Here is a 21,675-nt window from a genome sequence, read left to right as displayed (position 1 = left end):
CAGGCCCCAACAACGCTGGACACGCCCCCTCCCTTTTCACATTTCCGTCTGCCCGTCTGTGCGAAAAGGCTTACCGGATCCTGCGCGCGGCCGGTTGCCGCGCCGCGTGCGCGTGGGCCGAGGCGCTGCCGGAAGGTTCCACGTAGAGCTTCCCGGAGCTGACGGCGTTTCCCTTCACGTTGCTGGCCAAGGCGCTGTACACGCCCTCGTCCTCGGGGAGAACGGCGGGCAGCCGCAGGATGGCGCGTCCGTCCGGAAGAACTTCCCGCTGGTAGCGGCCGCCGGCGCCGATGCGCTGACCGTCTTTGAACCAGGCCATCTGTCAAAAGCACATCCGGTTCCGTATCCGCAATGGTTGAGGCGCTGCCCCCGAGGGAATCCACGCTCGTGTCCACCTCGCTTCCTTCTTTTTCATCATACACGTTCCCCAGAGTCCAGTTTTGCCATTTCCAACTTGCACCTTTTAGAAATACTGCTCACATCAAATTGGACATTTTGGTCGATGGAAATCCGTGAAAATGTGTGCAGGGTTTTTTTCCCCAACTGGTTTTTAACCGCAGGTCTTTTTTCCGACCCCAATTTTCATTGGCAAAAACTCGACCCCAATAGGACGCTTCTGGGCCACAATAAACTCCAGTTCAGCCAAGCCATCATCCCATTTTGCAACTCATGCCGAACTGGTCAAACCAAAGCAGACTGAGGATTTTTTTCTGGCAAATCTTGCTCATTCTAGGAAGGAAGTCGGAATGACCGCCAACGTATGGCAGTCATTCTTCATTGCCTGCGGCAAAAAGATGGTCGCTCACCTTGGGCGCCGGCACTCCGAGCATCCTGCAGTGGAAGGTGACGCCCATTCCCTCGACGACGCGGTAGTTTTTCACCAGCGTGTCAAAGGTGGGCGCCATGGCCTCGCGGTCTGCGCAAATCTCCGTCCACTCGCCGTCCTCCGCCAGAAGCTCTTCGTAAGAGATCCTCAGGATGCTCAGCTCAATCTCCTGCATGATGCGCCGCTCGATGAGAGACAGCTGGAAATCCTGCGTGACAAAATAGAGAAAGAAAAAAAAAATACGGTGAGGCCATAGGAAAACCTCTGCGATCAACTCCCGGTCCAATTGCCTTCATTTCACCAGATGACATTCGGGGGGGGGGGAACAAGAGTGCTCCTCCATTCTTGAGGAGTACGGGACAGAGACTCATCCATCCGTTACCCGAGCCGCTTTCCCTCAGGAGGGTCGCGAGCGTGCTGGAGCCTCTTTGCCGGCAGCCTTGCGGCTGTCGGCGGGGTACGCCCATAACTGGTTGCCAAAGTCGGGGCGGGATGAAGGCCAGCCGGCCACGATCCGTACGGCCGCGTCGCTTGCTCCCTAAGCCGTCTCCGCGGAAACCACGACAATTCCCACGCGTCACCGAGATGAGGCGCGCCCACCTCCCTCCCCCCTCCTCCTCCAAATGAAACTAGACTGGGAATGACTCTCCTTAGCGCAGCGGGAAAGCACTTGAATCGCAGCCAAGCGCAAATGACAAGTGGACCCGCCTACCTCTCCAGAGATAAGCGCGGCGCTCATCTTGTCCCTTACGCTCATGGCGGGGGCAACGTCTGCGACCAGGGGCTCCGGCGCCGGCGCTTCGACAGCCATCTGAGAGCTCGCCTCCCGTTTCTTCATATAGGCTTCATATTCATCTGAAGGGGAGACATTTCACAAGCTTCAGTCGCAACCGACGCCGTCTCGTCCGTGCGGATAGTCGCTCATCCGGCCGGCGCGCTCGTCGCCAAAAGGTCGAGTGGGAGCGACTGGACCAAAGCGGCCGCTTGACTCAAACGTGAGATGTGCCCTTGCGATTTATGTGCCTGGTTGCGGCGGCCACAACAAGGGCGAGGCTTGACGGGGGTGTTCCAAGAAACTAGAAAGGCACCGAGGGAGCTTCGTGCCGTGACTTTGTGGTGGTCCCTCGCTTACGGCGATTGGCCCAAAGATTGGCCCCACGCCAAGGCTAAGCCGGCCACGAGGGAGCCATTTTTCCAGCGGGCGGCTCACCGGCCGCTCGGTATGGAAACGACTCGTTCGCCGGCCTCGCCCGGCGGCGGGGCCGTCGAACGACCGCGACGATCGCGAGGCCTCGGGACACCCTGCAAATTTGGAAGTCGAGCAGTCTTTTGGACGAAACGCGTTCCGCAAAGGGGAAGGGTCCGCTTGGCAAAAGTCAACCTGAGGCCAACGCGCTTTGGCTCCGGGACAGACCTTCCTCCAGCAGCCTGGCGGTGGCGGACGCCTCCCCGAGCCGGTTCCTGGCAAGGACGCAGTATTCTCCGGCGTCGTCGGCAAAAGTCATGGACATGAGCAGCTGGCAAACGCCGCTCTCCTTCTGGGAGGCAACTTGGTATCTGCAAGAAGACACTTGCCATCGGGTCACGCCGCTCACGCTGACCGCGGGGCGGCTTTGCGTCAACGTCGTCGTGGAAGTCTATGAGTGGTCGTTCCCGAATATATCGTTGACGTCGACTCGTAGCTTTTGGCTCTACGGTGGGCGCTTCTGACCCGATGAAACGAGATTTTTTATTTATTTTTTTTCATTTACTGGATTGAATCGTGACTTCCAAGTCACTCCACTTTGGAATTTTCGGGTTCGAGACATGGGCCTCGAAAGGCTTACGGCACTCCAATGAAGCAAACCAAATCAGAGCGCCAAGTTTCAAATCATTTGAAAAATTCCTTCCCGAAGTTGGATTGCAACTTTGAATTCAGATGGGGAGAGAATGAAAATGAATGCACATTTCAGACCGAAAAAAATGGAAATGCGATCCAAAGCGAGAAGGGCAGCGTTGCGATCCCTCAGGTCCTTTTGGCTGTCATTTTTTGCTCCGCGTTTGTTCTCCACAACGAGGTTTGACGGTGAAAGGTCAGCCCTCACAAATTGACTTGAGCGACGCCCAACCTGTATCCGCCGGTGAGCGGGACGCCGCCCTTCTTCCAGATGACGTGCGGCGCGGGGCTCCCCCCGACTTGGCATTCGAAGACCACGCTCGTTCCCTCGACCAGCTTCTGGACGCCGGGAGTCTTGACGAAGAAAGGAGCGACGGCGCGGGACTCGGGCTCAACCGCGCTCACCCGGGACACGCTTTCTTCTTCTTGGGAGACTCTGCAGAAACATTTCAAGTTGCGACTCGGCACCGCAGAAGCGCCCGGGCGTCCGAGCCACCTCGTGGCCATCGACTCACAGTTTCTCTTCCGCTTCCTCGGCGACGTCCTCTCGGCTCTCCGCGTCCTCGGACACTGAAAGGCAAAGTCTCCGTGAGAACCGAGCGATGCGCGCGTCACCTCGCGGATGACTTTTTTCCTTTTTCTGGGCTTCATCGTCTGTTCACAAAAGCATAGCGAGCACGACCGCGTTCCCAGGCGACATTTGGGGCCGAACCAGGCTCGAACGGCGCGCGCGGACGGGGCCGCGGACCGTTCCTGCGCTAATGTTTCAGCGAGGTGAACGATGGTGACTCCACCGTGGATGGACTGACCCTGGACCAGGAGGTAGCAGGAAGTGCTGAGGGTTCCGGCCCGGTTGGTGGCGGTGCACGTGAAGCGGCCGCTGTCCTCGGCGAAGGCCTCGCGGATCAACAGGCGGGCGCGGCCGTCGCGGTCGTAGCCGATCTGGAAGTCCACCGAGCTCTCGATCTCGTAGTCCTCTCGGAACCACATGATGACGGGGGCGGGCTGGCCGCCGATCTGGCACTCCAGCGCCACGCACTCGCCTTCCGTCACGGTCGTGTTCTTCAAAGCCTGAAAAGCGAAACCGTCACCGCCGATTTCAAGCGCCGGCGGCGGATGTCGGCGCGGCCGCTTAACTCACAGAAACCAAGACGGGCGGGAGCACGCCGTCGCCGGGGGCGGTCGCATCTTCTTCCTGCAGCTGTTTGGGGGACAAAGAAATGCAACATTGCGATGCCACTTCTTCCAACGCGGCCACCGCGACGTATTGGACAACTTTGAAAAAGAAAAAAAACTCCATGCTCAGGAGATCAACGGATTACCGGGGACAATTACACGCAAATCGGGAAACGGCGTGACTTCGAAAAGGGCGACCGCTCACTCGGAGACCGATTATCAAAGAACATTTTGGAGAAGCCGGTTGGGACGTCACGCCGTGCGCTTTCCTCACCGTCGTGACTCTGTAACTGGTTCTGTTTCTCAGGTCCAGATGGAGCGCGGGGCATGATCGGCCAAGTCGAGAAGGACTGCCGGCCCGACAACCCGTCGTCGGGTTGTTCCTCAACTTGCTCGTGTTTTGTATCTGTCACCGTTGGGCTTATTTCTTGTCTTTTCGCGACAAGCTCCTGACGTTTACACATTGCTTGCCTTTTTGCAAGCGCTTTTGGTTCGATTGGTTTCCCCGGTTTTTGTAACCGGCGTCATTTGTTGGACTGGGTCCGCTCTTCTGTATTTTTGTAAAAGACGCCCGCCCATCTGAGTCCGACTCTTTCAATCATGAAGCCTCCCTCCAAAATTGCACCTCAACTCGTGAAAACGAGATGCACGCGAGACATGGCGTTGTAAACTTTTCCTTCACCTGCGTGATGCCGATGAGCTGCTGTTCCCGGTCCGGCTGAGCCACGCCGCCGCCGCCGTAGTCGGCCTCGGTCAGGAAGCCCGCCTGCTTCCAGGGAGGAAGGACGTCGGAGCCGCCGCCCAGCTGGAGCGTGCCCATCGGGGACACGACGACTCTGAAAGAGAGAGTCGCGCTCCGATGAGTGCCGCGCTCGCCCAAACGCGCAACTTTTGACCCGCCGCGCAGAGATGGATGCGGCGCGACTCGGCCCGACTGGACGATTCACAAATTCGAGTGGCCGGCTGACCCTTCCTCGCACGAGCACCGCCTCGGTGCGATCGAGACCCCCGGTCTGATTGTCACGAAACAACCGCTCACCTTTTCAGGCTCTTGCGGCCTTCCGCTACCGCGCTCGAAAAAAATCTGGTTGTCGTTTCATTTCAATTGAAGTAAGTTCTTTCGCTTTTCAAATGCACTTCCAAATTTGGAAGTTTACAGTACGTACGATTAAAACATCACGGATGACGTTGTTGTTGTTTTTTTTGCGACATACTACTCGGCTCATATTGGAAACATCGTTCACACCTTCCAGACGACAGATTGCCTTGGCGTGGGAAAATCCAGGCCACTCGAACAGACCCGATGTGCCAAAAAAGTCCGATTAACCTGGTCAAGTCGGTCCTTCCGCTCTCTGTCGCGCCGACTCGTAAATACTGGCTCTCGGCCAACCTCTGCTTGAACCCGAAGCCGATAATCTTTGAGCCTTACCCGCCGGGTGCGGACACGGGCGCTTTGACGTGTCTGACAGGCGACGGCGACTGCTGTCGCCCCACCGTCACCCTGGCGACGGCCGACGGCGCAGCGGGCGTCAAGCTTGCGGCTTGGAGAGCCGCTCTGGATGCGGTTTTGTGGGCCAGGAGCTCCGCCACCTCCGCGCCCTCCGCCTGCATCTCCAGAGTGGCCGTGCTCGGTAAACTGGCATCCGTCCTCTGGGGGGGAAGGGACATTTATGCAAAATGAAAAAGAGAGGCCTTTTCTGATTTCCCAAGACCTGATTGAAACTGGAAAGACTGAAAGACGCAGAGGCCGGAATGAGTTTCTGTACCTGCTCTACTCTGGTCTGATGACTCATCTGTGAAGTGGAAACCAGGGTCTTGGTTTTCTTGGCCGGGACGACTTCCTCGCCTGCATGTCCACAAAACGGTCCAAGGTTTAAAAGCGAACATGCACATTTGACTGCGCTTTGAATTTTTTTCTTATCGGGGTCGCAAGTAAGCAGGAACCTGTCCCGGGTAACCGAGAGTGGGAGGTGGGCTTTACCCCGGACTGGTCATCGGCCAATCACGGGGCACAAATTGGGGAGAATGCGCAAGCCCGCACAGGAAGGCCAGAGCCTCGACTTCGCTACAGAACCCAAGATGGCAAACGTTCTTTGGAGGAGCGTAAGTTTTTCCCGCTTTGAACAAACGCTTAGCTGAGCGCAGAGCCGATCAACATGGCAGGCGCTCACCGTGAACCAGCAGCTCGGCGGTGGACGTGGCTCGCCCGCTGCTGTTGACGGCCGCCACCGAGTACGACCCGGAGTCTTCCGGGAAGGCCTCGGCGATCAGCAGACTGTACGCGTCTCCATCCCGGACGATGGTGAAGTCGGCCGAGCTCTGAATCTCGGCTCCCTCTCGGTAGAACGTGACGGCGGGCGGCGGGATGCCGGTGACTCGGACGCCGAGTCTCACCTGACTGCCCTGCCGCACGATGGAGCTCTGGAGTCTCTGAAGAAAACCGGGAGGCGACGTCTCCGCTGCGCAGAGACAAATTGCAAACAGGCGTGTTCGATTTGCAAGACCCGCACGAGTCTTACCGCTATCCCCGCGGCGGGCGGCTTTAAAAGGCTTGGGCCGACCTGGGGACTTAAGGGGAACGAGCAGTTCAAAACTACCTGGAGTCTTAGAGGAGACATCAAGTCACTATGAGGACTTCAAGACTGAAGATGAGGAGAAAAGACTACGTGAGGTCTTGTGAGGGACGTGACGCAAGTCCGAGGAGCTAAAGACCAACTGAGGCCTTGACGCGTCTACTCGGCCAGAGGGTGAAAGACCCGCTGACGTTTTGAAGGGAACGACGAGTCAAAGACTACCCCAAGTGGGGGAAGGAACATCGATGAGGTCAGAGGCTTCTTCATAGCTCCTGAGGTGTTGAAGGGAACACTGACTAGTTCAGAGGAGTAAAAGGCTACCTGGGGTCTTGAAAGAGAAGTTGAGAAGGTGCAAAGACTTGGTTTTGAGGGCAATGGCGAGTTTAAGACCGGCTGAGGTGCGAGGGGAACGTCTACTAGGTCACAGGTGGTTTCAGAAAACCCGAAGCCTTGAAGGGGAAGAGGACTGGGTCCAGAGCGGCTCTCACCTGTAACGACGAGTTCGGCGGTGCTGGTGGCTTGTCCGGCTCCGTTGGTGGCCCGGACGGAAAACCTCCCGCCGTGCGCGGCGTCGGCGGCGTCGATGCTCAGAACAGCGTGGCCGTCGCTGAACGAGATCTGAACGCCCGGCAACGCGGCGGCAGAGAGAACCTGGCCGTCCCGAAACCACGACACCTCGGGAACCGGCGTGCCTGGAGGGCAGATGGAGTCTGGACTCAGGTGGCGCTCTGTCACTTGGAAAGCGGCTTTTCATGGTCTGCCGGGCTTTCGTACGTTGAAGGCCGCTGAGCGTTTGCGCCCACGTTGCTTTGTCTGATTTTGCGATTCCAACGTCAGGTCTTGAAACCCATGCGGAACTTAGTTTGCACATTAAATGGGACCCCTCGGCCCCTTATTGTTTCCCCTTCCGGCCAAGTGAAACCCACAAAAACGACAATTCGCTTGGAATGATGCAACTACAAATCACTGAATGGAATCGACAAACGGTGCATTCTTGGAAAGCGGCTTCCACTTCCCCACCCCACATCGGCGCGCTAATCCAACGCGGTACATTTGTCAGGTACAGTTCAGGCCTCCCTAAAGATTCATTTGCACGGGACGCGGGACGGTGGGGACGGACGGCTCTTACCGCTCACTTGCGCCTGGAACGAGGCGGCACTACCCTCCAGTGCCACCACGCTCTGAAGCGGCTGCGTGAAAGTCGGCGCCTGTGTCGACATCCTCTTCGTCTTCTTGGCTTTGCGGCCTGCCGGTCGGCAAAAAGACAAAGAGGCAATGCTTTGTACGCTTTTGCAATAAGCTCCGTCATTTCCCGGGCTATTTTGGGGTTGACGGCATGCGAACGTTTCCTTTTTTTTTACATTACGATTACTTGCAATGATTTTAGATGTACAGCAGGGGTCACTATTGACTGACCAACACAGTATCAACACAGTTTGTGTCATGTCATGTCATCACTACTCTGAAGCTCAATCGGCTGTTCAACTCCCTGCGAATGGCCCCTCGACCCCCAATTCTTGGTCGGGTTTCAGGTCGGCACCTTTACACTTCAAAGTCATTTGCTCACACCACTGGTCACCCCCCCCCCTTTTTTTTATTTTGGGGGGGGGCTGTTACTGTTGCAATACTAATGAGTATGACAAGGATTGTTGTGGCTGCTAAGTGTCATGAATTGTCGTGGAAGATATGAAGGGATTCAATGGACAACAAACAGGCAGTGGTCATCATAAAGAAGTCTGCTAGCACCTCCTAGTGGACATTGTGAGAATAAGCCCTTTCAATCTGGCCACACGAACTTTGGTTTTCGTCAGACCCGAATCGTTGTCAGTCCTTTGCTGGCTGACTAGCGCGACAGCTGACACCGGCGATCCACCGCCCCCCTGCTCTCCCTCCCGCACACACGCACGCACGATGCTGAGGCTGTTATAAATAGTTGGAGGGGCCGGGCGAGAGGTGACGGGCGGCGGCAGCTGAAGGGGGCCACAGACATCAATACGACTTGGAAAAGAAAACAACATGCACACACTCGATTTGTGTGCGTGTATCTCCACTTTGGCGCACACGCGCAACGAATCATCTGTAAGTTGTAGATCGCGAACAGCAGCAGCACGTGTTGAGAAGGAAAAAAAGAATCCAAATGTCATTTGGAAAGCGCCCGCTTCTGAGGCCAGATGACGTCACTTCCGGTTGCCTTGTCAGAGCGCGACAAATTCTTCAAGGGGCGGGTCCTACGTTATGGATCCTTTGTGGACCAAGAATGCCTCACCCACGTTTGTCAGGTTTTTTTCTTTGTTTAAGGAATGCCCGGGATATCGGTCGGAATAAGAAACGGCGTGATGAACGCGCTGGGATGTTCAAATCGATTCGAGACCTCGGGCAAGTTTTGGACGGGCCGACTGACATGCCCCGCCCCTTTGCAACGCCCACATCATTTTTCCTATCCCGTCCGACTTCATCGCGGCTGACGTTGGTGCACCCCGGACCGGTCGCCGTCTGATCGTGGGGCCCGAATAGACTTTGGAGCCTCGGCGCCACCTCGAGTCCGCGAGGCGTACGCGGTCGCGAGGTCGGAAGCCTCGCGAGAGGCCGTCCGTCGATTCCGCTCCGTCGGATCGGGTTGAGTCGCGCGCACTTGGAAAGGGTCAAGTGGCGCGCGGGCCAAATCCAGAGGAGGCCGCATCGCTGCCCAAAATAGATTTTGGATTGACAGGAAGCATGTGCGGCACATATCTGCGGGAGGGTTGGGGGGGAGCGCTCAAGTGACGATTCCCTTAAAAAGCCACGGGCCCCCGGCTCCCTCCCTCAGCGCAGCTATTTTGGGGTTTTGTCAAAGTTGGCGCACGCCGCGAGCACCAAATCCGCCAAACTTTACGAAACGAGATGTGAAATCGCGCTGGGCACTCATCGGGCACTCACGTGAAAGGCCGCCCGCTGGCGTCGGGACGGAGCCCCCCCGATGAAGCCGAGCAGCTTCCCGATGGTCCCGCTTTGTCCTCAAAGACGGGCCGCTTGCAGGACGCCCCCCGAAAAAGACAAAACTACACACCCGTGTAGTCCTCCAGCCGAGGCGGGCCGGGAATGAAAACTGCTCAGGGGGGGCCGCGCTCGCACTCACCTTCTTATACCGGGAGGGGAGGGGACGGCAGGGTGAGGGAGGGGAGGGGAGGCGCACTGTGGCCCCCCCCACCCGAGACTTGTCATTGGTCGAGCTGATGTGCAGGAGAGCATCATGGGATTTGGAAGCCACAACTTATTCAAGCACAAAATGCCCCCCCCCCCCCCCCGCCCCCACAATTGATGAATTACACTCACATTTCGCAGATACAGACGATGAGATGCAGGAAAGCGGACCTCCAGAATGGCAGCGGTTTTGCCCCGAATATTGGAGGAAGTGCAGCAACGATGTTTTCAGGTCGTCATTTTGTTCGGCAATGACTTGACTAGTTTGTTTTGTTTTGTCACGGACAAACTTCAGCCCATCGTTCACAAAGTGAAAGTGACTGAGATGAACGAATATACTTTGCAAGTCAATGTCTTGTGTGTGCCTCGCTAAATCTTCACTCGTGGCCCTAAAATGTCGCGTTCGGGGCCCCCGTGGCTCGCTGCAGTCCCCTAGAGCAACGTTTTTCAATCTTTTTCGAGCCAGGGCACATTTCTTTCATTGAAAAATCCCGCGGCACAGCACTACCTGAAAATGTGAAAGATAAAAAGCTTATTTGAACAATTAAGTGTTCTATTGTTAGGATAAGCGTTTTTTAACTTTGAAAACTAACGCGATATCATAACACATTGAATAGGAATAAATGCAATGTTTGGTGCATTCATTTTAATGGCAAGTAAAATCTCGTCAATTCGAACTCGAACTTGCTCAGGGTGGGATTTTTTTTTCTGTCTGACAGCCGCTTCTTTCTCGCCCGCAATATTGTCCCACTCGCTTTTCCCCTCTTGAGTCTTTGTATCAGTCCAACGTCATTCAAATGACTTTTCTGATGAATGTGTCGCTTGAAGTAGTCCGGCTTCCATTTGGTCCCCGTTATTCCGTCGGAAAATTGGTTTGCGGCTTAAACTTTGTCGCATGTTTTACAGAACAGAGCTTTCTCACTCGAAAAAGAAAAGATTTCATCCGGTTTCGCCGCTTGTACTTCTATTTGCACACACTACGACAGCCATTCCCATTCAAAAGAACCGCGGTTCATTTTGGTTTTGGTTGGGGGAGTCGACGTATCACGTTCACCGCCCGGTCGTTTCGCCACGATCAAGGATTAGCATTAGCATTAGCATTAGCGTCGCTTCTCGCCGCCGCATTGTTATTGTGGAGCGGCGAATCGCGTGATTGGCTGGACACCTGTCACTCACTGAATTAAATCCAAATGAAAGCTCCCTTTCGTTGTAACGCCTCAAGGCGGAAACGTCGCTTGTCTCGAAGCAGAAGGCAATTAGCTAGCTGCCGCTGCTCGCTACCGGTATGGAAGAGTACTACACGATTAATATGTCAGGCGATAGACCGCACAAGCACACGTCGTGGAGAATTTCCCACGGCGCACCCGACAACATTTCGCGGCACAGGGTTTGAAAAACACTGCCCGAGACAGCCACGGCCAAGAGAAGGGGGCGGGGGGGAAGACATTTGGGGGTGTCATATGATGTAGGCGGGAACGGCGGGGGTGTCTTTCTGCAAACTTGCTGCGTTATCTTGACTGCTGTCAACCAAGTTGACTGGCATTTTCAATTGATGAGAAGTGTCAACTACTGTCGATTGGATATTTTCACACGTTCCTGCTTTCAAGCGTAGCAAAATAAAGCAATCAATACACCCATCTTCAAAATCTTCTACTCTGAATTGACCTGAATGACGAGGAAGCGGTAAACAAGAGACAAACAAGAAAAAAAAACCGCAGGTAGAACTTGTGTCCGCTAGAGGGTGCCAAAGACCAGCCTAAAAACAACCCCAAAATGTGCCCGCTCATCCCCCCTGTTCAGGTCAAAGCCGCAGTCGAAAGTCGTCAAGTGGCTGGCCTCGCAGTCCATGGCAGCGACGGCTCCACGATTTGCGGGCGCCACGTTGCTCAGGACGGCAACTGCACCGGACCGATCGAAATGGCACGTTGACCACTTGATGTGTTCTGATGTTGATCGGATGGACATTTACGCTCGAAAAGTGTTTTTTTTTAGGTCAGCGGTTTCCCGCCGGTTTGCTCAAATTGGCACGCAAACATGCTCGGGCTGAGGTGTGACGGACGCAGGCTCAGCCCGAGTGTGGAGCGAAAGGGGCGGGCTCACAGAGCACACCCTCCACATTCGCAATTGGGGTACAAGTGGGGGTCCTGGGATTGGGCCCGATGGCGCGTCACCTGCTCAACGAGGGCCGAGGCAATAAAGGCTGAAGTCAGTGACGCTGTGGATGGGGGGGGGGGTCTCTCTATGTCGCCAGTCAGGCGCTGGACCCTAACTGGCAACGCTAAGCTTTCTTCGTCGTCTCCCGCTTGTGAAATGGAAGCTCGTTGGTACTTTATGTTCTCTGACCGCACACTAGGCGGCGGTGTTGCTCTAAAATAATCTGTTGAGATGAAAAAATACAATGTTTACGTGTTGAGCTCCACTCTGGCCTGCCGACAGCACATACGAGGCACGATTAAAGGGACGGACCAAAAGCCACTTGCGTCCTTGCTTAGTCCGTCCTTTTTCAAAAAAACTTCTCATCGTCCATCCGCCATCCCCCAAATCTCTCCCATCTCTGCCTGACGGCGTAACGCCAAAAATCGCCACCGCCGACCTCCAAAGGCCAAGCCGCTGCCGGGCCGCGCGCGCGCGCCTTGGTTTGCACGCCTTCCAAACCGGATTCTCCTCCACAAGCCGACGATTCGGCGCGGACGGGACGGAGCGGCGGGACTTGTGCCAGTTTCCGTTGGAGCGCGTCGGGTCCCCGCCGGTCTTCCGCGGCGCGCATCCGGACCCCGCCGGTCTTCCCGCGGGCCCGTTGACACAAAGCGTCCATTGAGGCGTCTCCGTCCGCGCGAGGGGTTCCCATGACGACCTCGTCCGCCCGGCGCCCCGTGCGGCGTGGGAGCCAAAAGGGCCAAGCGGACCGGATGCTTTGGCGCCGCCGGCGGCCTTTTCTTCCGATCTGACGGGAATGTGACGAGAAGCCGGCGGTTGGCACGCGTTCCGGCGCCACGTCGCTCGCGCCGCGCTCATGCGCTTGATTGGCTGTTTCTCACGCTGGAGGAGATGCGGGCGAGCCGGCGGCCCGTTTCTCCTCGCCGACGTTGCCCTCGTTTCTACTTTGGCACTTTGTTTCTTCCGGTCGCGACGGAAGGCGCGCGCAGAAGCCCCGGCGTGTCGCCATTTCCGTGCCGGCTCGCCGCACCGGTTTGCCGCTCTGCTCAACGTGGCCGAAGAGTGACGCATGAGGCGCATTGAAGCCCTTTTTTTTGCCACACCTGCTAAGAATCACAATCACAACAAGCTTCAAAGCCAAACCTTCAACCTGTGTGTGTGCGTGTGGTCTGGGCTTTGCTATGCACAGAAAAAAAAAAAGCGTGCGTGCCAATTTGCATCGGTGCACGCTACCATTCAGAGAGCCAATGGCTTTGGCATAAGAGCTCGGTCTGGACCCCGAGCGCGGTCCCGCGCAGATGCTCGCGGGCCTCGTTTCGAGGGAATGCGAGGAGGCATCTCGATCGACACCGAGGGAACGTCGGCCGTGTTCGCACCCACCGAGGCGCAAACTGCCCTTTTTCCAAATACGCCGGCTTGCGGAATGACCGGGGGGCCGGTGGAAGGCGCCCGCCTCCGCGCGCGGTTTGGCGCTCCTTGCGCGCGGCGTCGGAGTCGATGCTTGCAAATGTCAAAGCCAATCGGTCCGCTTCCACGAAGGAGGGCGGAAACGGGACGAGACTTCCTGTCGAAAAACTGAATCGTGACCACGCGGAGCATTCGACGCAAAACGCGGCGCCGGGACACTTCATCGTGATCGAAGCGCAGTCGTCATTTGCACGTCGATCATTTGTCGATGAATCGGCGGCGCGTCGCGCTCGCAGATGAGCGGGAGTGGCCGCTGGCGCGCCGGCCCCGCCGCTGACCCGCTCTCACTTTAGGAGCTCATCTGGATTAGCCGCTCGGCTCCGTCGGCGTCGTCCCCCTGCCGAGCGTCCCGGCGGGGAGTCCGGGACAGATGGCCAGACCCCGGGCCCGCCCCGGGGGTGGTGCGGCGGACGGGGGGGGTACCCTCGTCTGTTGACGCGGAAGTCACCGACCCGGAGGCGACCGTCCCGCTCGCCGCAAATCTCGCCGGCGCCGCGCACTCGCTAGCCATCCCCGGGGTGACGAACGGACAGGCGCGCGTTCGGCTACGGACCGCGAGGCACTCGCATGTCAAGCGCTGGGCCGGATGCGCAGCGCTGTTGGACACGCGCGCGCCGAAGTGGATCGCCGCGGGAAAGACGCACATTGGTTCTGCAAGGCCGCTTCCCGAGTGTCCGGAAAAGTCCGCCGTTGTGGGAGCAAACGTGCCGGGCGGGCACAAAAGTGACTTTTCGCTTTTCGGGGGGTGATTTCTTGACACGCGTGGCTATTTTTTGCCCCCCTACCCCCTCCCCGAATTTCCCGTGCTCTTCCTGCTCAGGCGCTATCTGACCACACCGAGCATGGGCAGGAAGCGCCACGCGGCCGGCGCGCTGTCACTCAAAGGAGCGAAGGCGACCGCTCGCGCAGACAAGCAGCCTTTCCTGTCACGGGGCAAACTCCGAAAGGCCTCGTGACAAAGTCGGCCCGATTGGGAGACTTTCTGGCCCATCACTGCGCACCTTAGTGAGGGGGGGGGGGGGATGATTTTGTGGGCACGCTTGAAAAAAAAAAGTTCTTCGTCTCTCAGCCCCTCCCCCCAACAACTGAAGCAACACCAATGAGAGGAGCCGCCCCAATTTGGGTGAGTCACACAAGCGGCTCGCAGCCACTCAGTCAAAACCAACAATTGAAAACGAGGTACAGTTCCCCAAAAATTGTTTGGGGGGGGGGGCAGTAAGTGCGACGACATCTGATGTTTCTCCAGCAACCAAAAGGAATGAAAATGTCCTTAGTTTTGGTTTTTGATGAAATCAAAGGCAAAGAGGGGGGCAGGGGGGGGGGGATAAGGTCGAGATTCGGAAGACTTTCCACTTCGCAAGTGGACGTGCGTCGTGACGTCACTTAAGTGGCAACGGCTGCGATGTCACAGCCCCAAAGTGACCGCCGTGTGCGCGTGACCCCTCCTCCGCTGTCGGGGTGGAATCGGGGGCGGGGCCAAAGGGGGGCGGGCGGCGGGGACCTCCGCCGTCCGCGGTCCGCCCTCATTGTTCGGGCGCGGTGGACACGGGCGAGCGGGTGTGCGCGCGCTCCGCACCGGACCAAGCCCGAGGTGACGCTTGACGGGACCCGGACGGAGCCGAGGGCGCAGGACCTCCCGTTCCGGTGCCGTGCGCGTGCGCGTGCGCCCTCCTGCGCGCGCGCGCGCGCCTCTGCGGAGCAGACATGGAGGAGCGCGCGCGCTTCCAGAGGAGAAAACAAGCAAACCCGCGCAGGAAGAACGGTAAGAGACGCGCGCGCGCGCGCGCACCAACGCACGCAAACAACAAGTCAGCACGGGCGTAACCTCCGCGGACCACTTTATGTTCCCACAAAATCCAAAAAAAAAAAAAGGCCAAGAAAGCGCAAGTTGCCCAACGTGTACTCATTCAGAAGCAGAATTCGAAAGATTCCTTCTGTGCAAGTTCCTGACGTGACTCTGAGCGCGCCTACGAGTGGCGCCGTTCAAGCGGCCGACCGGGAACCTGCCAATTGGGGCGAGTCAGGCCGAAGCCGGGCGCCGCTTGCCACGGGCACTCGCGTTTTCCCAGCGGGCGGCCGTTGGCTCGCAAGTTCAGGTCAGGAAAGAAAAGCCCTCGTTGTGCCTCGCGACATCGCTCGACGCGCTTCGGCTGAAATCGGAGTTTGTCTTCTAACTTGTACGTCGGGCCGAGCGCCCCGTCGTCCGCCGCAGGCGTCGGCTCGCAATTTGAATAAGAGAAAAAGATGCCGTGAGAGAGAGCGCGCGGGTGGGGGCGTGCCTTTTTGCCGTCACGTCATCTTACAGCCGCCGACTCGTTGGAAACGGCCACATTTCTTGTCATTTGGCGAGCGGCCGCATCGCGCCGGAGGAACTCCGGCCGATGGGCTGAAAGCGCTCTCCGCAAGCGCCGAACGGGACCGAGCCCACGGGGGCCCGACGCTCGTGCGCGGCGGCGATGGCCCCTCCGCTTCTTCGCTCACTGACACAAATACGTCGGGTCGGCCGAGCTCCTCGGGCGAGGTCGCGCTCGCCCGCGCGCCAAACGATCGATTGCCGATGGAGCGCCCGCCCAAACTCGTCAAGCGTCCTCGTCGGCGGGGGCGCTCGAGTCCAGGCGCCGAGAAGCGCTCGGAAGGGTCGTCCGCGAAGCGACGCCGAGGCGTCCCCTCGCCCTGGTTTTTGCGTTCGCGCGCCAATGCGCGCGGCGATGACGCTAGCCACGTTAGCGCGTTAGCCTGTCGTTCCCGTGCCGACGATGCGACCGGCGGGCGGAATGAGGTCGAGCGATCGATTGGTGGGCGGGCGGGCGGCGACGACGAGGCTTCCCGTAGGGGCCCGGCGACGTCGTCACCAATGAACTCATAAAAGCGGGATTTGGTCCGTCAACGTGATTTGCCAACGCATATGAAAGACTTCTACCGCCGCGGTAGTTCAGGTCACGTTGGATGTTCTTTGCCGACGTGAAACAATCCTACGCCCGCGAGTCTCGTTATGTCGTCCGTCCGCACGTGTCGTTCCGCCGCTTGCGTTGCTCGAAGCCGTCGTCGAGGCTAAGTGTTACCTTGTCAATGGCATTCCCCATTCATTGTAGCGTGAAGCTAACAGAAGAAAAATGTCAACCGCCTTCGTGTCTTTCTGGTTCACTTTTTGAGTCGATGTCAGCTGGGAGCAAGGCCACCACAGTCGACAAAAACTCGAGGTCCATCACTCAAGTTAAAACCGCAAACGAGTTTTGGTGAGCAGAATACCGGAACGCTCGAAAACCGGTTCGGGGTGGCCCCGGGACGGCCGGGTCGGGCTCCGGCACGCCCCCGACCCTCCTCGGTCGGGTAAAACCGAAGAAACGTACTCTCAAATGCAAACGGGACAAAGTCAATCGAAACAAACGCAAGCGCTCGTGACAAACGGCAAATGACTGTCAAGCGGGCCGGGCGGGGCCTTCCTCGGACCGAGCGCCCGACGTCCGCTCGAAGACATCCGGCGATGGATGTCAATCAAGCGGTCGCCTGACAGGAAGATCATGACTTCAACTTTTTCACACTTCCTGAGTCAGCACTTTTACTTCTGCAAACCTTCCCGGAACCTGACTCTCTGCGTGTCTGCGTGTGTGGGGGGGGTGGGAGAGAGACGCACACACACATGAACGCACACACACGCGCACACACACGCACACACACACACACACACAATGCGATGTCATGGTGTCTGGTAAATAAGTACACCCCCCCCCCCCCCCCCCCAGAGTTGGCCGATGACATCCCAACGTCGCGAGCCCGACGACAAAACGGTGAAGAAGAAGAAGCCGGACTAAGGCTTGGTGAGTGGCCGCGGCGACGCCTCCGGCAGGTTTCGGCACCTTGATGACCTCGCGGGAAGGCTTCGATTCCCCCTTTCAAAGCGGCGACTGTCGCAAAACTTTGGCGTGAAACGTTTGTGCCGGTTTTGGAATTTCAGGGCAATTGCTACCCGAGTACCTTTGGCGCAGCGACACGGCCATCATCTACCCGGAAGACCCGGAGGAGGGGGCGGCGCCTTTCGGCCGGGACGGCGACGGAGGCCGTCGCGGGGAGGCGGAGACGGACGCCGCCGGCCCACGCGCTCAAGCCGCCGCGCGCAAGCCGATCGGAGAGCAGGTCGGCGCTTTGGGTTCGGCAAACGGCCGACGATGCCGTCGCCAACGGCCGCTCTTTTCCGCTCACTTTTGTTTACGGGAAAAGAAAAAAAAAATACCGTACATCTCGATGGATATTCTTCTCCGCGGCGTCGTTTGATCTTTCCGTCGCACTTCTTTGAGTTGTCCTTCTGTTCTCGGCGCGCGCAGCTGCCGAACGACGGCGTTGTCCACCGAAAGTTCAAGTGCGCCGAGTGCGGAAAAGCTTTCAAGTACAAACATCACCTGAAGGAGCACCTGCGCATCCACAGCGGTAGGTGGCGCCGGCGCGTTCCCTCGCGGGCAGCCTCCGGGCCTTCCGATCCAAGAAAAACTCGAGCAAACGAGGCGGGAGGCTTCGGCTCGCGCAAAGGTTGGGGCCGTACGGGAAAAAAAGTCGGAAAGGTACAAAGTTGCAGTTTGAAGGACGGGAGCCCTCGTAGGAAAGGTCGCGGGCGCGGCTGCAAGAAGAGCAAGTGACGAGAGCCTCCTGCCTGCCGCTCTTTGGTTTGTTTTTTTCCAGGTGAAAAACCGTACGAGTGCTGCAACTGCAAAAAGCGCTTCTCCCATTCGGGCTCGTACAGTTCCCACATCAGCAGCAGGAAGTGCGCGGGGCCCATCGGTCTCCGCGGACGTCCGCAAAGGCTCGGGTCCGCCGCCGAGCCCGCCCCGGAGCCCCGCCGCCACGTCCGGTCCGAGACCGCGGAGGGGCCGAGGGCGGCCTCCCGCCGCGGGCTCGGGGGACCCGGCGGACCAAAGGGCCCCGGGGTCTTCGCCGACGGGTTGGGAAAACGGAGCGCGGATTTCCTTCTACCGGGGACCCCGGAGAGCCCGAACGACGGCCGCGACGTGCGCGGACAAACGAGGGACGGGTTTTCCGAACCCGGGGCTTACGCGAAGGAGCTCGGGGCCCGGACGGAAGAGGAGAACCTCCGCGGCGGCCCCGCTCTCGGCTCGGCGGACGGGCGGGCCGAGGGCGAACCGGAGCAAAACGAACCGCAAAAGACGAGACGGGCAGACGGACCCCGCTCCGTCTCGCACTCGCGCCGCTTCTGCGAGGAGACCTGCCCGGGAGCCGTTCCGCTCCATCGGCACGAGCGCCACCCGCGCGAGATGAACCAAGACGTCCGAGCCGTTCCGCGGCCGGCCGGGCTCGGTCCGGGTTCGGGGTCCTCGGAATGGCCTCGCGCCGGCCCCGGGGCCCCTTTCGAGGATCGCTCGTCGCTCGCGCGGACCGGCCGGACCGCCGACTCGGAGGAACTGCTCAAGATTTCCTTGGCCGTGGGCCTTCCGCACGACTTTGTTTGGGAGCGGTTCGCTCGGCGGAATCGCAGCCCCCCCGCGGGCGGCGCGTCAGAACCGCGCCGGATCTCGACGCGTTCGCCGGTGTCGTCAAACGGCGACGCCTACCCGGGACGGTTTGCGAGAAAGAGTCCGGGGGACGGCGCGCCCGACGCCGCTCGGTCGCCGCTCAACTTGTCGTCCTCGTCTTCCAAACACCCGCGGGGCAGCTCCTACGACAGCCCCGTCCGGGAGGACCTCGGCGCCGATGCTCCGCTCGATCTTTCCGTGCCCAAGGGCCCGTCGCGTCAATGCGCCAAGAAAACCGCATCCCGCCGTCTCCGACCGGAAGACCCGCTCCACGTCACCAAAGAGTTCCCGGACTCCGAGGGCGGCAGAAACTGCCCGCGGATGGAAAAATGGCCCGCGTTCGGCACGGATCCCTCCCCGGCGCGTCCGGCCCACTTGCCGCGCGGCACTTTACCGCCGGCGATGTTGCCGCCCCCCGCCCGGTACCCGCTCCCGGACTCGGGTGTCGGCTTCACCCCCCGAATGGCGTACGCCTACGCCGGCGGGGCAGCCGCGTTTGCCGACATCGCGCGCGGCGGACAAACGCCGTGGAAAACGGCTTTCCAGGTGAGTGAGCGCGCGCGTGCGTGGCCATTCGTTTCTCGACGTTGCCTTTTATCTTTGCATTTTACAATCGTACCTCGTAGGGTCGTTGCAGAGCGGGGGGGGGGGGGGCCTCAGTGGGTTTGCATGAGGGTTACCCGTGTCTGTAAAGATAAGCCCTGTCCAGACTTGGGATCACAGCGGGGGGGGGGGGGGGGGGGGGTTGAGGGGCTCCAGAAGGTGTCTCCCCGTCAACAGGTGTGGGATTGTCACCATCTGCGCGCCTGCGTTAGGGGGAGCTGTCGGACGGGCCTTCGGATGACCCGTCGGGTGCCGAGCAGCTGACGGAAAGCCAGTCGAAAGCGAAGACGGCGAGCGGCGGCGCGTACGCCTGCGACTCCTGCCACAAAACCTTCCAGAAGAGCAGTTCCCTCCTGAGACACCGATACGAGCACACAGGTACGCCTCCTCTTTTCGCGCCCAAAACGGCAAGCGTCTGTCGGCGAGTCCGCGCGCTCGCCGGGCCTCGGAATGTCCTTCGGGAGGCGCAAACGGCGAGCGTGCCGCGAGCGTTCTCGGCGCGCCGTTCTGCGGGTGGGCGCCGGAAGGTTTTGAGCGTGCTCGTGTGTGTGTGTGTGTGTGTGTGTGCGCGCGTCCCCTCAGGCAAGCGTCCTCACCGGTGCGGCGTCTGCCACAAGGCCTTCAAGCACAAGCACCACCTGATCGAGCACTCGCGTCTGCACTCGGGAGAAAAGCCGTACCGGTGCGACAAATGCGGGAAGCGCTTCTCGCACTCGGGCTCGTACTCGCAGCACATGAACCACCGCTACTCGTACTGCGAGAGGGAGGACCGGGAGAGGCGGGCCCGCCCGCCGCCGTCGGACGCCGTCCACCCGCGCCGCCCCGCCGGACTCTCGGACCCCTCGGGCGCCGGCCGCTTCTCCGCGGCGCCGGCTTTCGGGGAGGAGGAGGAGCAATTGCGGACGCGCTCGGCCGGGGACCCGGACCGCCGCGCTGACCTCTGACCGCGACCGGTGGGCGATTCGCGCCTTAAGTCCCGAGCCTCCGTTCGGCTCAAAGTGAAGCTCGGCGCGGCAAAGCGACGCCAATACGGCCGAGCTAGCGGGAGCGCGGGCGGGGGCCCCTTCCGACGTCCTCGGAGAGCGGCCCCCGATTCGACGAGCGCGGCTTCCTGTGGCACCTGAGGTCAGGGGGGGGGCGCGTCCTCCCTGTACGCGGGAGCCAATCATATTGCGGCGCGGGATTCATCGTGACGTCGCCCGTCGCGCCGTTAGAAAAGGAGGCGAGGACCGGGGCGGGGGCAACCATCGCCGCTTCCTGTCGGTCTTCTTCTTTTGCTTTGCTCGGATGTTCAATCGTTTCACGCCGGAAGCCGCCAATAAACGCACAAAGGCGGCGAGATGAGAAAAAGTCAAAGTTCATTGAAAGCGGCCCGTCACGACCGCGGCCGCGGTCGTGATCACTTGCGTCGGATGAAAACAAAAACGGCCATCGCATCTCGCGTCCGTCGTCTTTATTTCACGCCGTCGCGTTGCCGCACTTCAAGCTCGGACCGGGTCGTCTTAAGTTTCTTCCGAAAGCGGCGGAAAACGGGACGCCGCGCTCGTCGTCCTCCTCGGGACGGTCCCGAGTGAGTGAGCCGCGGACGCAACGACGGCGAGGTGGCGGTGAGGTCCTTCCATTCAAATCCACGGAATGGAACGCCAACAAAATGCTCCCGGAAAGCTCTTCTCGCCAACGCGCCCTTTCATTGATGGACAATATCGTGGCACTGCTGACTGGTGGGAAGTGATGAATGAAATATTTCCCCCCCAAAAATGTGTCATTGGTTGCACACGATTAAAATGTGGTCAACCGACGTCAAATTAGACAATGGCAATTTGCTGGTGTTTGGCCAAAACCTTCTCTGTCACAATTTGGTCAATTTCATCTCTCTCTCCCACGCTGTGTGTATTTGTGTGTGTGTGTAATGGTTGTCTTTGAAATTAAATGCTACGGAAATGTATTGCACCTCTGACTGACTTTTAATGTGTGGCTGTAAAAAAACAAACAAACCCCCCCCACCCCCAATCTATATAAATCTATCCATCCATTTTCCGATCTGCTTCCCCCTCACAAGGGTCGTGGACCCCCTACCCCAGCTGTCTTCGGGCAGTAGATGCATTCCCCTCACGTCGGCGAAGACGTCACGACCAGGAAAACCTCGTGCGTTTTGTTCGGAAAGTTTCACATCCATCAATGTAAATGTCTGAATTTTTTGATTGAGGTCGATATTTACTTTCGGTCTCTCGATCTACTAACAAAGAAATGGAGATGAATAATTGCTAAACATTCACAAATGTTTAAAGAGTAACA

General features: G+C 58.8%; 2 protein-coding genes across 2 annotated transcripts in view; one reads left to right on the top strand and one right to left on the bottom strand.

Annotated features, from left to right (window-relative positions):
- Positions 1-9,507, bottom strand: part of ttn.1 (titin, tandem duplicate 1) — a 127,921-nt gene extending 118,414 nt beyond the window's left edge. Inside the window, exons 1-15 of the mRNA XM_086124434.1 lie at positions 9,368-9,507; positions 7,581-7,697; positions 6,940-7,143; positions 6,050-6,337; positions 5,645-5,724; positions 5,308-5,528; positions 4,561-4,714; positions 3,844-3,903; positions 3,512-3,773; positions 3,218-3,272; positions 2,935-3,138; positions 2,241-2,383; positions 1,539-1,681; positions 807-1,034; positions 75-319 (exon numbers count right to left, since the gene is read on the bottom strand). Coding sequence (XP_085980560.1) covers positions 75-319; positions 807-1,034; positions 1,539-1,681; positions 2,241-2,383; positions 2,935-3,138; positions 3,218-3,272; positions 3,512-3,773; positions 3,844-3,903; positions 4,561-4,714; positions 5,308-5,528; positions 5,645-5,724; positions 6,050-6,337; positions 6,940-7,143; positions 7,581-7,671 — 2,378 coding nt within the window. The 5' untranslated portion in view covers positions 7,672-7,697; positions 9,368-9,507. The remainder of the gene's footprint in view (positions 1-74; positions 320-806; positions 1,035-1,538; positions 1,682-2,240; positions 2,384-2,934; positions 3,139-3,217; positions 3,273-3,511; positions 3,774-3,843; positions 3,904-4,560; positions 4,715-5,307; positions 5,529-5,644; positions 5,725-6,049; positions 6,338-6,939; positions 7,144-7,580; positions 7,698-9,367) is intronic.
- A 5,248-nt stretch (positions 9,508-14,755) lies between these two features.
- Positions 14,756-21,325, top strand: LOC147198710 (zinc finger E-box-binding homeobox 2-like). Its single transcript, XM_086124414.1, has 7 exons — positions 14,756-15,017; positions 16,999-17,073; positions 17,211-17,389; positions 17,578-17,680; positions 17,930-19,323; positions 19,593-19,758; positions 19,963-21,325. Exons 1-7 carry the CDS (start codon positions 14,960-14,962, stop codon positions 20,322-20,324), a joined length of 2,337 nt encoding a protein of 778 aa, XP_085980540.1. The 5' UTR covers positions 14,756-14,959; the 3' UTR covers positions 20,325-21,325.
- The last annotated feature ends 350 nt before the right edge of the window (positions 21,326-21,675 follow it).

This window comes from Hippocampus guttulatus, chromosome 11, assembly GCF_054856545.1.
Source record: "Hippocampus guttulatus isolate MCC_2025c chromosome 11, RoL_Hgut_1.0, whole genome shotgun sequence".
In the NCBI taxonomy this organism is placed as follows: domain Eukaryota; kingdom Metazoa; phylum Chordata; class Actinopteri; order Syngnathiformes; family Syngnathidae; genus Hippocampus; species Hippocampus guttulatus.
Note: the sequence above shows the minus strand (reverse complement) of the source record. Positions and strands in the feature narration are given on the sequence as shown.